Consider the following 14,482-nt stretch of genomic DNA (forward strand, 5'->3'; position numbering starts at 1 on the left):
AATATGCGCTAATATGCGCTAATTCTTCAAAACAATGATGCCGTAAAAATATTTGGTTTCAAAAATTGATAATTATTGGCTTCCTGCACCAAACTGTATTGCTATTGAGATTTATTAACCAACGAAAAAAATTGATTTTGAAAATCAGCAAACAACTTTTTTTCTGTTAATTCCTTGATGGTCCAAATTTATTGGTAGTCTCCTTTGAAATTTACAGTCCAGAGTTTTTTAGAATATATTTGTGAATATATTTAAAATCAAAAATGTTTATAATTTCTAATATTTACGATATTTACAAATACTGTTGATTTTAATATATTTCCTTAACTTATGCGAAAAATAGCATAACTAAAAATAATTTCTAATATGCTACAACCAAAATTCAGCTCAGGCAGAGATTATTGCTTTCGCTTCAGTTATCTCTTTGAGAACTACTAACCAGATTAGAATAATTAAAAGACTAGACATGGGATTACCAGTCAAAATAGTTCTTTCCAAACTTTTTTTTCGAATAAAAAAAAAACACAGATTTTTTCTAATAAGGACGAAAGAGAATGAAAAAAATTGAGAATGGAGCAAATGAAGAATTCAAATGTATGCTCTGCTAAAATAAGCACTACGCCCTGTTTTCATTCCCTTTAATTTTTTATTATCTGCTACGTCTGAAACTATCTTTGCTAAGAGATTCTAACATTCGTGACTTGAATCTTATTAAAACATCCGATTTCATTAGATATCCTGCATTTCTATCGTAAATTAGTTTAAAGTATCCATTTGCTTTTATACTTTGTTCCTTAACTAACTTTACTTTCTTTTCGTTCTTCTATTTTTTTAAACTAAGGCAGTTTATTGATTTCAAGTACATGTGTGTATCTAGAATATCGGAAATTGTTTTTTATAATAGTGAAGTATGTAATTACTTCTTACCTAAGTAAGAATTTATGCTTAAATTTTGTAACAAAGTTTTAAGCTGAAGGTTGTGAAGATAATTTTTATTGCATAGTGTGCCCAGTAAAAAATATTCTGAATAACTTTTGATATAATTATTGGATTATCCTTTACCGGTATCCACGTAGTATGCACATGAGGTGCAAGGGTAGTTTAATTATTTAATTCAAATGTTATTTTATTTTCAAAATTTGAGCACAAATACGAGTAATCTTGCTGTAAACATTTTTTCTTTCCCATGTCTTTTTCCAATGGATTATAATTGTTAATCATCAAAACATGGAGTCTATAACAGGCCACCATGTTTTGATGATTAAAAGTTTTGAGGATTAGCAACGCCTATAATGTTAATTTCACATTTTGCCTTTATCCTCAAATCTCTGAAATTAGCAAACACAAATATGCTTCTAAGTAGTTACAAAATACGTTTTTATTGAGAAAATACAATGCAATTTCTTTAACAATTTATTGCGAATTTTTAATATTTAATACAATAATAAGGATCAAATCATGAATGATTTGCTTAGTGCGCAAATTTTAATTTAATTGCAAGCAATGTATTTTTAAATTTCAAAATCTAAAATTGAACAAAATATATTTTATTTAAAAGTTGATTGTAGAGGAAAAAAAAAGCTCTTTGGACTTGTCTAATCCAAAATATGAGCAACAGGTATATATATATATATATNCTTATATATATATATAGCATTGGACTTCGAGGAGACTAGGACATCTGGGTCAGAATCTTGTGCCAAACTCTTCATTTATACATACTTTAGAAATAGCAACTAAGAATGGGGAACTTTATAAATAAACGCCATTGTAACTCGGAAGATCTTTTTGGGCACATAAATGATTTCGCTTGGTAATCATTTTTTTATATAACATTTAAAATTAAATATATATTGTTTTATCAAATTTGGTGAGTTACATCTTTAATTCAAATTTTTAGCCGACCAAACAGGCTGAAATATTAAAAGTGATTGCGCATAAAGCTGATCATTAAGTTCTAAAACATTTAACGGAGAGCTAGATTTAAAATATTAATTTCAAAGATAATAAGTTTAGACTTCGATTCAAGTTAGTTAATATTAAAAATGTTGCTTAAAAGGTAATATCCCAGAAGTACGTTATTATAACAAAAAACAACTCTTTAAGTTTTAAACTTTTAATTCAGAAAAATATCAAATACAGAAAAGTAATAATTTCGAAGTAAAATAAGAAATGGCTCTGATGTAGAATTGGGGCATCCTTGGTTTGGCGATAATTTTCGTTCAGTTTTGCTGAAATTCCAATTCTGGTTACCATGATATACTTAGCAGTCTTTGCTTTCAATGACGTCAGCTTCGGGTTACCGCAACTTTTGTCTTTCTTTTGTTTTCGTGATTTTTTCTTGTCTTATTAACATACATATTTGTTTAATTGCAATTTACTAAAAATGAGAGGGACTCCAGAATGTCAACTATTACCCAAGAAATATAAATATTACAGGCAAATACCTTTAAATTTCGGATACAAAAATATCTTACAGGAAAACAATGCTTTTATATTTTTGTATTAGTTTTATGCTGATGAAAACTAAAAAATATAGAAATTAATGTGAGGAAACTAGATCCTACCATGTGAATTTCGGGCCAATTAAAGTGCATCGACAACATTGGAAATTAGCTACGCCATCTATTAGACTTTTATATATATTTGTAAATAAAAGAAAATAATAATTTTCTTGTGAAAATTTACTGAAATTAACTAGTTATACTAAGCCCCTGAAAACCAAAAAACGAGTTTCTTTTAATGATATGGCAGTATACGCAGAGAAAAACACGTCCCTGTCCAGATAAATGCTTACCTTCCTTCCAATATATGGATTCACCTACGATCACTATATTGGCGTATAGGGATAAAACTTAACTCCCGGATTACCTAGAGCTTTGACGTAAGAAAAGAAACTCTTTTTTATACCTAAAATAAAAGCCGATCTAAACTTTATTCCGAATAAAAATTGAGTTTAAAGAGAAACAATTTGGAACAATAAAACGTTACTTTATTCAATGTAGAAGGAATATTTACTTTGTTTAAGTTTTCAAAATTTCTACAAGTGATGCAAAACATTTTTTTTCTTTCTTTCATTTAAACAATTATGTTGCATAAATAATTTTCGTAAATTTATTATAATATTTATATTGTTAAGAAACTATTTACAAGCATGCCATATGAAGTCTATTTACATATCCCATTTTTATGAATTTAGTGAGTCCCATTGATTAAGAATTGGTGTGTTTTAACGGTTTGTATTCGCTAAGAAGAATTTAGTTCAACACTGATCCTTCCTTGCGCTAATTACTTTTGAGAAAGAGTCTGCATTATTTTTGACTTCTCACTCTTATTTAACATATTTTATAGACTTTTTTTTTAAAAAAAAAGAAAGGAAAATTTATTTTTCATTTCAATTGTTGTTTTAATTACTAAATTTTGAGAAACATGTTTTTGAATAATAAATTTCAGAATTTCTGAATTTCTTTAAACATATTTCATTTTTTCATCATTTGTACATGTTAAACCTATTCTAGAAAAAGCTACTGTCTGAATATTCAAGAATGTCAAATAATAGGGAGATTTCGCACTTCTACGTTAGCTTCCGTACTCTCCCGTAAGTAAGATTGAAGCAACTGAACATGCTTGCGTTTATTTACGCGAGCTTCCTTACTCTCCCGTAAGTAAGATTGAAGCAACAGAACATGCTTGCGTTTATTTACGCTAGCTTCCTTACTCTCCCGTAGGTAAGATTGAAGCAACTGAACATGCTTGCGTTTATTTACGCGAGCTTCCTTACTCTCCCGTGAGTAAGATTGAAGCAACTGAACATGCTTGAGTTTATTTACGCTAGCTTCCGTACTCTCCCGTGAGTAAGATTGAAGCAACTGAACATGCTTGCGTTTATTTACGCTAGCTTCCGTACTCTCCCGTAAGTAAGATTGAAGCAACTGAACATGCTTGCGTTTATTTACGCTAGCTTCCGTATTCCCCCGTGAGTAAGATTGAAGCAACTGAACATGCTTGAGTTTATTTACGCTAGCTTCCTTACTCTCCCGTAAGTAAGATTGAAACAACTGAACATGCTTGCGTTTATTTACGCTAGCTTCCGTACTCTCCCGTAAGTAAGATTGAAGCAACTGAACATGCTTGCGTTTATTTACGCTAGCTTCCGTATTCTCCCATACGTAAGATTGAAGCAACTGAACATGCTCGCGTTTATTCAGGATGATATTTATCCTTACGTTATGTTGGCGTAATTTGCGCTACAAAAAAAAGCTTAAAACACGCTGTGCATAGCTGTTAAATTTTGTTTTCTATTTAAGCCTACCTTTGAACTAAAAACATGGACATAGAAAATGAATTTGATGATATGTATTGATGATATTTAGAAATGAATCTTCTGATCTTACAACTATTTGTTTTTTCAATAAAAAATAATTTTATTGGTTTCTGTTCAACATTATGTTTATCCAATTGCACTAACGCCCAAAGAAACTAAATATCTTTTTGCTGTTTCATAATTATAAATTATATTCATTTTAAGTACAAAATTTAGTTTAAATAGGTTCTAAAATCAATGGAAGTTCAATAACATTTTTGTAGGTATAATTATTATTAATAATAATAGTAATAAGTTGCATTCTTTATCGCTAAATTCATCAATTCAATAATCTACGAAGTTTTTCTGCTCACAGATCCAAAGTTTTACGTTTAGAAGCATCTTGAATCATATGCCACAGCTTTAAAAAAATTTGTCTCCATCCATTGTAAATCTTTGTTTTGGTTTTTTGATCAAAGTTAAAGTGATATTCCACTAAGTTAGCTTTTTTAACTTATGGGTTTTCGCAAAATCGCTTACGACATAAGTTCGATATTTTTTCATGGGCGCGTGCGCATTTCACCAGAATTGGCACATGCCTTCAAAAAGAGCACTTGCGCAATTACTTGAGATCTTACGTGCGGGAGTGTACAGAAACTAACGTAAATTTGCGAAATCTCCCTAATAATTAGAATAATTACTTAACATGGCGTTGTTCTGATCAGAAACCATAAAATGCATTTATTATGGGGGGAAAACAGCTGATGAAATAAAATCATTGACTTTAAAAAATGAGAAATAAACAAATAATTTAAATAGAATGTTTCTTACAGTCCATATCATTGTCGTTATATTCTTCAGGCAGAAGAGTAGCCGCAGTACTCTCCACTGATAACGGGGCTGATGACTCCTGAGGTAAGGAACAGGTATCTCTGTAGGCAGCTTTGTTCCTATGAGTTCGTCTCTCCAGTAAGAGTGAAGGTGGTGGAATGAAGGATGTTTTCTGGCACTGAGCTAAAGAGGACATCACTCAATTTCAATTTTATCAGCATTATAACAATTCAGGACAAGATTATAGTACTGTAATTACATTTTCTAGCAAATTTGCAATCCTGCTTTATTACATACCGTGACAGAATAAGAAACGGAACCACCTTAATAACATCTGAACCATTAAGATACAGCGCTCTAAGGATGCATGTGGCACTTTAATATGTTAATTAATTAGTGAATGTCATATTTAAACTCAAGAAATCAGACGCATAAGCGTACTCTCTCTGATTAAACATATTCGATTTTTGACAAAAAATGCAAATTCGTGAAAAAATAATATATTTTTTTGCTAATTTGTATTGCTCATTTACTACGCTCAAACTAAAATACAGAACAAAATAAATAACGTCTGAACTATTTAGATGCAATGCCTAAATGTTTCGTGAGATTCTTATATATACTAATTAATTAGTGCCGATCGTAAACTCATATTTGTGAAAATTGCAACACTATGAAGGACTTACGCGAGTGAGCTGAAATTTTCAGGAAATGTAAAGTAGAGCATAATATGCAAATGATTAGAATTTCAGACCCGTAGCGCATGCGTATGCTGAGCCGCTCCCTCTGAACGGTGGATGAATCCGAATAAATAGACGGCTGTAGCGAGGCGTGTATGGTTATCGGTGGTTATCTGCTAGTGGTAAACGTTAGCTCAGACGTTACTTATGCCTCTTTGACGAAAGAGAGCAAGATTTCAACAACTTACGGAATTTGAAAGGGGGAGAATCATCGGCCTTCGTTAAGCTGGATTGTCTCATCGTGCAGTAGCCGCTCGTGTGCAGCGTAACAGCAGCACAGTGATGCGCGTTTGGAAGCAGTGGACGGACGAGTGTCAGACAACTCGGAAATCCGGGAGTGGACCCCGAAATGTCACGTCAGCTCGCGATGATAGACACCTGGTCCGCATGGCGCTGACAGACCGTACGGTTCCCTTTAGACAACTGGCAGCACAGTGGTCCATAGCTACAGGTGTTTCATTATGTGCATCATCAATTCGTGGACGTCAGCTGCAGCGTGGACTGCACGCAGGGACTCCTTTATTCAGGATCACCCTCACGCTAAACCATAGCCGCCAGCGGCTACAATGGGCCAATCAGCATAAGGACTAGCGTGCTGATTGGCAACATATCGTGTTTTCTGACGAATCCCGCTTTAATTTGTGGTACCATAATGGCCGCATTCGTGTCTGGCGCTATGGCTGTGAACGCCACCTTCCAGAGTGCATTATCGAACACCACAGTGGACAAACACCCGGAGTTATGGTCTGGGGTGCCATAGCATATCATGGACGATCTCAATTGCTACGAAATGTGGGTAATCTGAACAACAACCGGTACATCAGTGAAGTTTTACAGCCCCAAGCTGTTCCCTTCCTTCAAGCCTTGCTAGGCGCTGTATTTCAACAAGCAATGCCCGCCCTCATATTGCTAGGACTGTTGAATCCTTCCTTGCATTGCGGCAGGTATATCTTCTTCCTTGGCCTGCGTATTCCCCTGATACGTCATTGATTGAACATGTGTGTCATTTCGTTGGTCGGTGCTCGCTCGTGATCCTCGTCCTGTTGCTTCTGCAGACGAACTTTGGGTACGCATACGAACTATATGGAATGTTCTTCCTCAGACACACATTCAAAATTTGCTTGACTCCATACCACGTCGTGTAACAGCGCTTATTGCGGTGCGTGGTAGCTACACAAAATACTGGTTTTGATCTCTTGTTATTGTTTTTTTGCTTTGAAAGTTTAATCATTTATTTGTACTACTACCACTCAACCGTGTAGTAAATTTCATTCAATTATGACGATTCCTTCATGGTGTTGCAATTTTCACAAGCAGGAGTTTGTTTAAAGTCATGAAAACAGACTTACATTCTCTAACTAAACGCGCTTTTTCTTGGCAGATTTAAATTTTTATCCCTTTAAGTATGGAATCATTACTAAAAAAAAATAATTTACACTTTATGATTCAAAATTAATAACAGTTCATATTGCTGCAAATATCGCTAATCTGTTCTACAAAAAGCTTTTTCTCTAACAAACAACATCATCTCTCGTCTGAAGATTCATGATGTGGTTGTGTGATTTTTGTAGCAAGTGGATAAGATGTCTGCTTTCTCGGCATTTAGAAGTGGTGGTTAGGCTCACTGAAATCTAGAACGTTGTTCCACATGACTGTCCCGTACTTATTAATATTATAATCCGTGGACAGATTAGGGATCTCCGAAGACTTAGGCTCGTGGCACAATAAACCCCATTAATTTACAACTCCAGTAAGCTATAACATAATCTCCATCTAGGTCAGGCGCGTGCTGGTTAGCATTTCTTCTTCGTTCACGAGGCATCATATTTTCTTTTAAGTCAAAAATAGCATTTAAATTCAAACTGAAGTATAAGGAATTATTCTCACGTTTCTGTTCCATAAGCATACTATAAGCACGCTACTGTTTCTAGCTTTGAATGAATATGCTGAACAGCAAATTACTTGCATGTAACTCTATGCTTTATTCGTCTTCACGTGTATGGCGTGCCATCTTCTCTGCTTATCAATTTTAATGGCGAACAGTGCATTTAACATTCCTTAAGTCAAGTTCTTGAACAATTGGTACTGCGACTTAGCGATCGAAAATCAAATCATATTTTCAAAAGTTATACTGCTGTTTCAAGGTTTAGTTTCTGTACAATATATTGCACGTGAAAGAAAGAAATGAAAAACCTAACAAAGCTTTTATAGTTTAACGAGCTAATTTACTTATTATAACAAGAAATTTCATTTTTTGAATAAGAATTGCTCAATTCGCAACTCATTTTAGAATTTTTTCCCTAAGCCATATTGTCATGGTTTCTCTTAGTGAGATTCTTAAAAATATATTTTTAGTAAGAAATATAATGCTGAACAACATTTTTTCCGACATTATTGAGAATTCAGTTAATATTTTTTTTATATTTTATTACTTTTGAAACGTCACTACTTTTCTGACTGCATTTTATATATCCATGGAAAGAATTTAAATAATTTTTCTCTTGTTGTTTTATTATGTTTTATACTGCAGATAATTTTGCAAGAGATTTTTATTTTCTCTTGCTCAGAGTTAAAAGAAAAATTATATTATTGTTATTTTTTGAATAAATTAAGAGGAATAAAATGGAGACATTTTAAGCATGCTATGCAATAAAATTGAACAATTTTACGAACTTCTTTTGTGAAAAATATTTGTAAACATTCGGAATTTAGTTTAAATTAATTCAGTCGATTTGATAAGCCATCTCTAGTCTAGTTCGAAATCGACTATTAAGATTTAGATTAAAAGAAAAGCACTTTTCAACACATTCATTTAAAAAATCAATCTATTAACCTTATAATAGTATACGATTACTTTAATATACGCTACGCTAGTCATTGTCATTTTGAACTATTATTTGATGTTGCATTTTTTTGAAAGGTTTCAAAACTGTTGTGGTTAACTAGCTACAGTTGTTTTGCTTTTATCCATGAACTATGAACGCAAAATAACTATATATCTCGTTATACCAGTCTATAATTATAACTGTTTCATAATATTTTTGATTTCTTGAATTATAATTATTTTATAATATTTTTGATTTCTTGAATTTTAACTATTTTAATAAAAGTTTCTTTTAAATTTAAATTAAAATAATACAATGTCTGCAACTTACATTCATTTAAATCAACAAGTATTCCAATTTAAAACAATTTGATTAAAATAAAGTGTTATAAATGCAAGTTAAAGGCAGTATTATTTCAATTATGCAATTCAGAGCGTTTGTAAATTTATTATGGTCTTACTAGAGTTTCCCTTATGAGTTATGAGACCTAAGGCCAGCAACCAAGATCTCGCACTTAATTCATCTTCTGCTGCTAAGATAAGAGGTGACCTCCCTTGGCAAACGATGACCAAAGCATAAGGAAATCTGGAGGAGTCGGAAGTGAAACCGATATGGACGCACTGCCCCAGGTCAAGGATCAATTTTGGTCCTGCAATGCCCAGAGGGGCTGTGAATAACTCATCTTTCTCGTACATCTCCAAACAGGGACTTCGATCCTGTGTTTCGTCTCTTAGTACGAAGTATCGCTTGTGCCAGGCCTGAAAAAAAAAACGGAATTAATTCATGAAAAACGAAATTTTTTCAGATAAAGGGCAATAAAATTGTTAATTGGAATATGCTGCAGCGTGGACTGCACGCAGGGACTCCTTTATTCAGGATCACCCTCACGCTAAACCATAGCCGCCAGCGGCTACAATGGGCCAATCAGCATAAGGACTAGCGTGCTGATTGGCAACATATCGTGTTTTCTGACGAATCCCGCTTTAATTTGTGGTACCATAATGGCCGCATTCGTGTCTGGCGCTATGGCTGTGAACGCCACCTTCCAGAGTGCATTATCGAACACCACAGTGGACAAACACCCGGAGTTATGGTCTGGGGTGCCATAGCATATCATGGACGATCTCAATTGCTACGAAATGTGGGTAATCTGAACAACAACCGGTACATCAGTGAAGTTTTACAGCCCCAAGCTGTTCCCTTCCTTCAAGCCTTGCTAGGCGCTGTATTTCAACAAGCAATGCCCGCCCTCATATTGCTAGGACTGTTGAATCCTTCCTTGCATTGCGGCAGGTATATCTTCTTCCTTGGCCTGCGTATTCCCCTGATACGTCATTGATTGAACATGTGTGTCATTTCGTTGGTCGGTGCTCGCTCGTGATCCTCGTCCTGTTGCTTCTGCAGACGAACTTTGGGTACGCATACGAACTATATGGAATGTTCTTCCTCAGACACACATTCAAAATTTGCTTGACTCCATACCACGTCGTGTAACAGCGCTTATTGCGGTGCGTGGTAGCTACACAAAATACTGGTTTTGATCTCTTGTTATTGTTTTTTTGCTTTGAAAGTTTAATCATTTATTTGTACTACTACCACTCAACCGTGTAGTAAATTTCATTCAATTATGACGATTCCTTCATGGTGTTGCAATTTTCACAAGCAGGAGTTTGTTTAAAGTCATGAAAACAGACTTACATTCTCTAACTAAACGCGCTTTTTCTTGGCAGATTTAAATTTTTATCCCTTTAAGTATGGAATCATTACTAAAAAAAAATAATTTACACTTTATGATTCAAAATTAATAACAGTTCATATTGCTGCAAATATCGCTAATCTGTTCTACAAAAAGCTTTTTCTCTAACAAACAACATCATCTCTCGTCTGAAGATTCATGATGTGGTTGTGTGATTTTTGTAGCAAGTGGATAAGATGTCTGCTTTCTCGGCATTTAGAAGTGGTGGTTAGGCTCACTGAAATCTAGAACGTTGTTCCACATGACTGTCCCGTACTTATTAATATTATAATCCGTGGACAGATTAGGGATCTCCGAAGACTTAGGCTCGTGGCACAATAAACCCCATTAATTTACAACTCCAGTAAGCTATAACATAATCTCCATCTAGGTCAGGCGCGTGCTGGTTAGCATTTCTTCTTCGTTCACGAGGCATCATATTTTCTTTTAAGTCAAAAATAGCATTTAAATTCAAACTGAAGTATAAGGAATTATTCTCACGTTTCTGTTCCATAAGCATACTATAAGCACGCTACTGTTTCTAGCTTTGAATGAATATGCTGAACAGCAAATTACTTGCATGTAACTCTATGCTTTATTCGTCTTCACGTGTATGGCGTGCCATCTTCTCTGCTTATCAATTTTAATGGCGAACAGTGCATTTAACATTCCTTAAGTCAAGTTCTTGAACAATTGGTACTGCGACTTAGCGATCGAAAATCAAATCATATTTTCAAAAGTTATACTGCTGTTTCAAGGTTTAGTTTCTGTACAATATATTGCACGTGAAAGAAAGAAATGAAAAACCTAACAAAGCTTTTATAGTTTAACGAGCTAATTTACTTATTATAACAAGAAATTTCATTTTTTGAATAAGAATTGCTCAATTCGCAACTCATTTTAGAATTTTTTCCCTAAGCCATATTGTCATGGTTTCTCTTAGTGAGATTCTTAAAAATATATTTTTAGTAAGAAATATAATGCTGAACAACATTTTTTCCGACATTATTGAGAATTCAGTTAATATTTTTTTTATATTTTATTACTTTTGAAACGTCACTACTTTTCTGACTGCATTTTATATATCCATGGAAAGAATTTAAATAATTTTTCTCTTGTTGTTTTATTATGTTTTATACTGCAGATAATNGTGGAGAAATATCCAAATCTATAACATTTACAATGGGATTATGATAACTAAAGTAAGATACGAAATGTTTGAGTTCTATTTTTTCAATATTTCTTGCAAAAACTGCATCAATGGTAGTTCCCCCTTTGGTTGTTGGATCATTCCTACCATTTATCATTTCCAATCCAAATTTGTCTTTAAGGAAGGTTAATAATGTTTCAGCTTCAGGTAACGAGAAATTCACATTAAAATCTCCTGCAAGGATCACAGGCCGCTCGTTGCCATGGTAGCGTTAAACGTTTAACGCAACCTTGCATTAGAAGTTTCACTTCAAAAAAGAAAACAGCGAAGGGAGCATGCGGAGAAGAGCTGGGGAGATTTTAGGTACCACACACATTTACATTAACATAGCAAAGTTTTTGTCCAAAAATACCTTGAATATTAATTTTTCTGATAAAACACCATTTTTTTGGTATAATTGCTGGATTATAAGAAACGTCAGTAATGAATAATTTTAGAATCCATTGTCAAAATGAAGAAAGCATATAAAATACTGGGGAACTAAGGCCCTTGTTTGCCGCTGCTTACCAACCTCGTTTCGCAATAATTGTTGTTTCTTAGCATAAAACTGTTTTTGTTTTTTGTATAAAAAGTTGAAATTATTCACTTAAAATGTAAGTACTATTTTCTGTATGCTTACACTTGCGCCTCCACTTCCTGAACGTTAATTTCTTCAAATTAAAGGCATGTAGTCAAATTTGATTGGTAAATCGTATGAAAGATCTCGTAGGATTCGATATCCCTTATGACTCTATTATGATCTTTTAATGAGCATAAATAATTGTGTTAATTAATCATTTCTTAAAAACATTTAAAATTGAAGGTATATTGTTTCAATAAATTTGGTTAGTTCGCAGCCGTAATTTAATATTTTCTCTTACCAAACAGGCTGATATATTAAGTACAATTTGTGCATGCATTGCATTGTACGCAAATCTGATCGTCAGCAAATTACACCATCAATAGATTTTATACAGTATAGTTGCATATGGTGGAACAAATTAATATTTCAGCGCGGGAAAAAACCAAAGGTATATCGCAATCTAATGAATCACTACTGAGATAAGAGAGAATGAAAACATCTACTGTTGAAATACCGGATGAAGCAAAGAGGAGTGGAAAAGCAGAATAACTTTACACAATATGTTTTCGAAATTTCTGTCACTTTTGTATCAGTAGTGGATCGTCAGACCCTAACAAAGTTTTCATCCCATGTCATATTTTTAGCATATATTTCGCTACATTTTAAAATTACACATACATATACAAAATACTAAAATATATATTTAAAACTACATATAAGACTATAAATGATATAAAATTATGTATCTCGAGTGTATTCCATAGCAATTATTAATTACTATTTATAAAATATATTAAGGATGGAGATTAAGAAATACTCAATTATATAATTGACAGTGCGTAATAATTGCTAACACTGGTTGAAATATAATTAATTTAAGTTTTCATTTGAAATAAAATTGCTGTTCATAGATATTAAAGACAATGGAGCAAACTAAAAGAAATATTTTTATAAATTAAGGTACTTCACTTCTTTGAAAAAATATAGTTCGTTTCTTTTCAAGGATCTTTAAAAGAAGTAAAAATTGCACTAACTGGTTTTGATAATTATAATTTTAGTATTTGTTTTAATTCTAATCAAAATTAAGGTAATTAATTTACGAAATTAAGGTTTATTTTTAAGGTAATTAATTTGTTTTATTTTTTAATGGGTATTTTTAATTATCATGAAATCCAAAAGTCTGTAATACAACCTATTCAAAATTATTTCAGAAAAAAAATTACATCACCTAAACAATTTTCAAAAAAGTGAAGGAAATTTATAATGTTTTTAGGATATTTTTCTGTGTTATTACTTATAATATAAAATATATAAAATATAGATTTGTATTATATAGATATGTAATTGATAGATATATAATATCTAAATATTCAATAAATAAATGTATAATATATAAATATATAATATATAAATATATTATATATAAATTTTAGATATATAAATACATAATATATAAATATATTATATATAAATTTATAATATATAAATACTTCAAAGGTATTAATTTACTTTTAAATTTCGCGAATAAAGTGTCAGAGCTGTATATGCTGTTCTGAACATCATATTTCTTTAACGTATCATTCCTTCAGAAAATTTATTTAATTTTTACTAAACGCGTTATAAATGAGGAAAATAAACAATTTAATCAACACTATATTCTGAACTTTATTTTAATGTTTTTTAATGTCAGTAAATTAGCAATTTCGAATTTTAGGGTCAGATTTATTTCTTTAATTGTAATATAAACCTTTTCAAAGAATCACTAATAATTTTAAACAGCTCACTTAGAGAAATGTATTAAAAATACGGGACTTTGAAGCAATATGTACGTTTATTTCATTTGTGTAACTACCACCATTCATTTCTGTACAAACTCTTCATCAAAAATAGAGGATATAAATATAATTTTACAAAGTCGAAAAGTAAAGTATGTGCAAAGTGTAATGAGATCAAAATATGATTTGACCTTCATACAGCAACACTACTAAACTGCATGGAGATAATATGAGCAGACGAGTCAATTATATAAATGTTGCAAGTTAGAATCACGCATGGAAGGTGATTCAACGCAATTAGAATAACATCGGATTCAAAGTTTCGTACAAACTAATCAAATAAAAGTCTTGAGCCATTGGATAGATTGGATCCATTGATGTCAATTCTCTTAAAACTAGTTGCTTTAATGAAGGAAAGATTTAAAGTCCTGCTGTATGCACTAAATAATTTTATGGATCATGTTTTACTTGTATAAAAAATTAACTTCATACAAGAGTTAA

The 14,482-nt window shown here is 32.3% G+C and overlaps 1 protein-coding gene across 2 annotated transcripts in view; it reads right to left on the reverse strand.

Annotated features, from left to right (window-relative positions):
* Window positions 1-14,482, reverse strand: part of LOC107451933 (insulin receptor substrate 1) — a 94,709-nt gene that overhangs the window by 13,226 nt on the left and 67,001 nt on the right. For both annotated transcript variants that reach the window (XM_016068177.3, XM_016068176.3), the window contains exons 2-3: window positions 9,160-9,457; window positions 5,135-5,317 (exon numbers count right to left, since the gene is read on the reverse strand). In XM_016068177.3, coding sequence (XP_015923663.1) covers window positions 5,135-5,317; window positions 9,160-9,457 — 481 coding nt within the window. The remainder of the gene's footprint in view (window positions 1-5,134; window positions 5,318-9,159; window positions 9,458-14,482) is intronic.

The sequence above is a fragment of the Parasteatoda tepidariorum genome, chromosome 8 (genome assembly GCF_043381705.1).
Source record: "Parasteatoda tepidariorum isolate YZ-2023 chromosome 8, CAS_Ptep_4.0, whole genome shotgun sequence".
In the NCBI taxonomy this organism is placed as follows: Eukaryota; Metazoa; Arthropoda; class Arachnida; order Araneae; family Theridiidae; genus Parasteatoda; species Parasteatoda tepidariorum.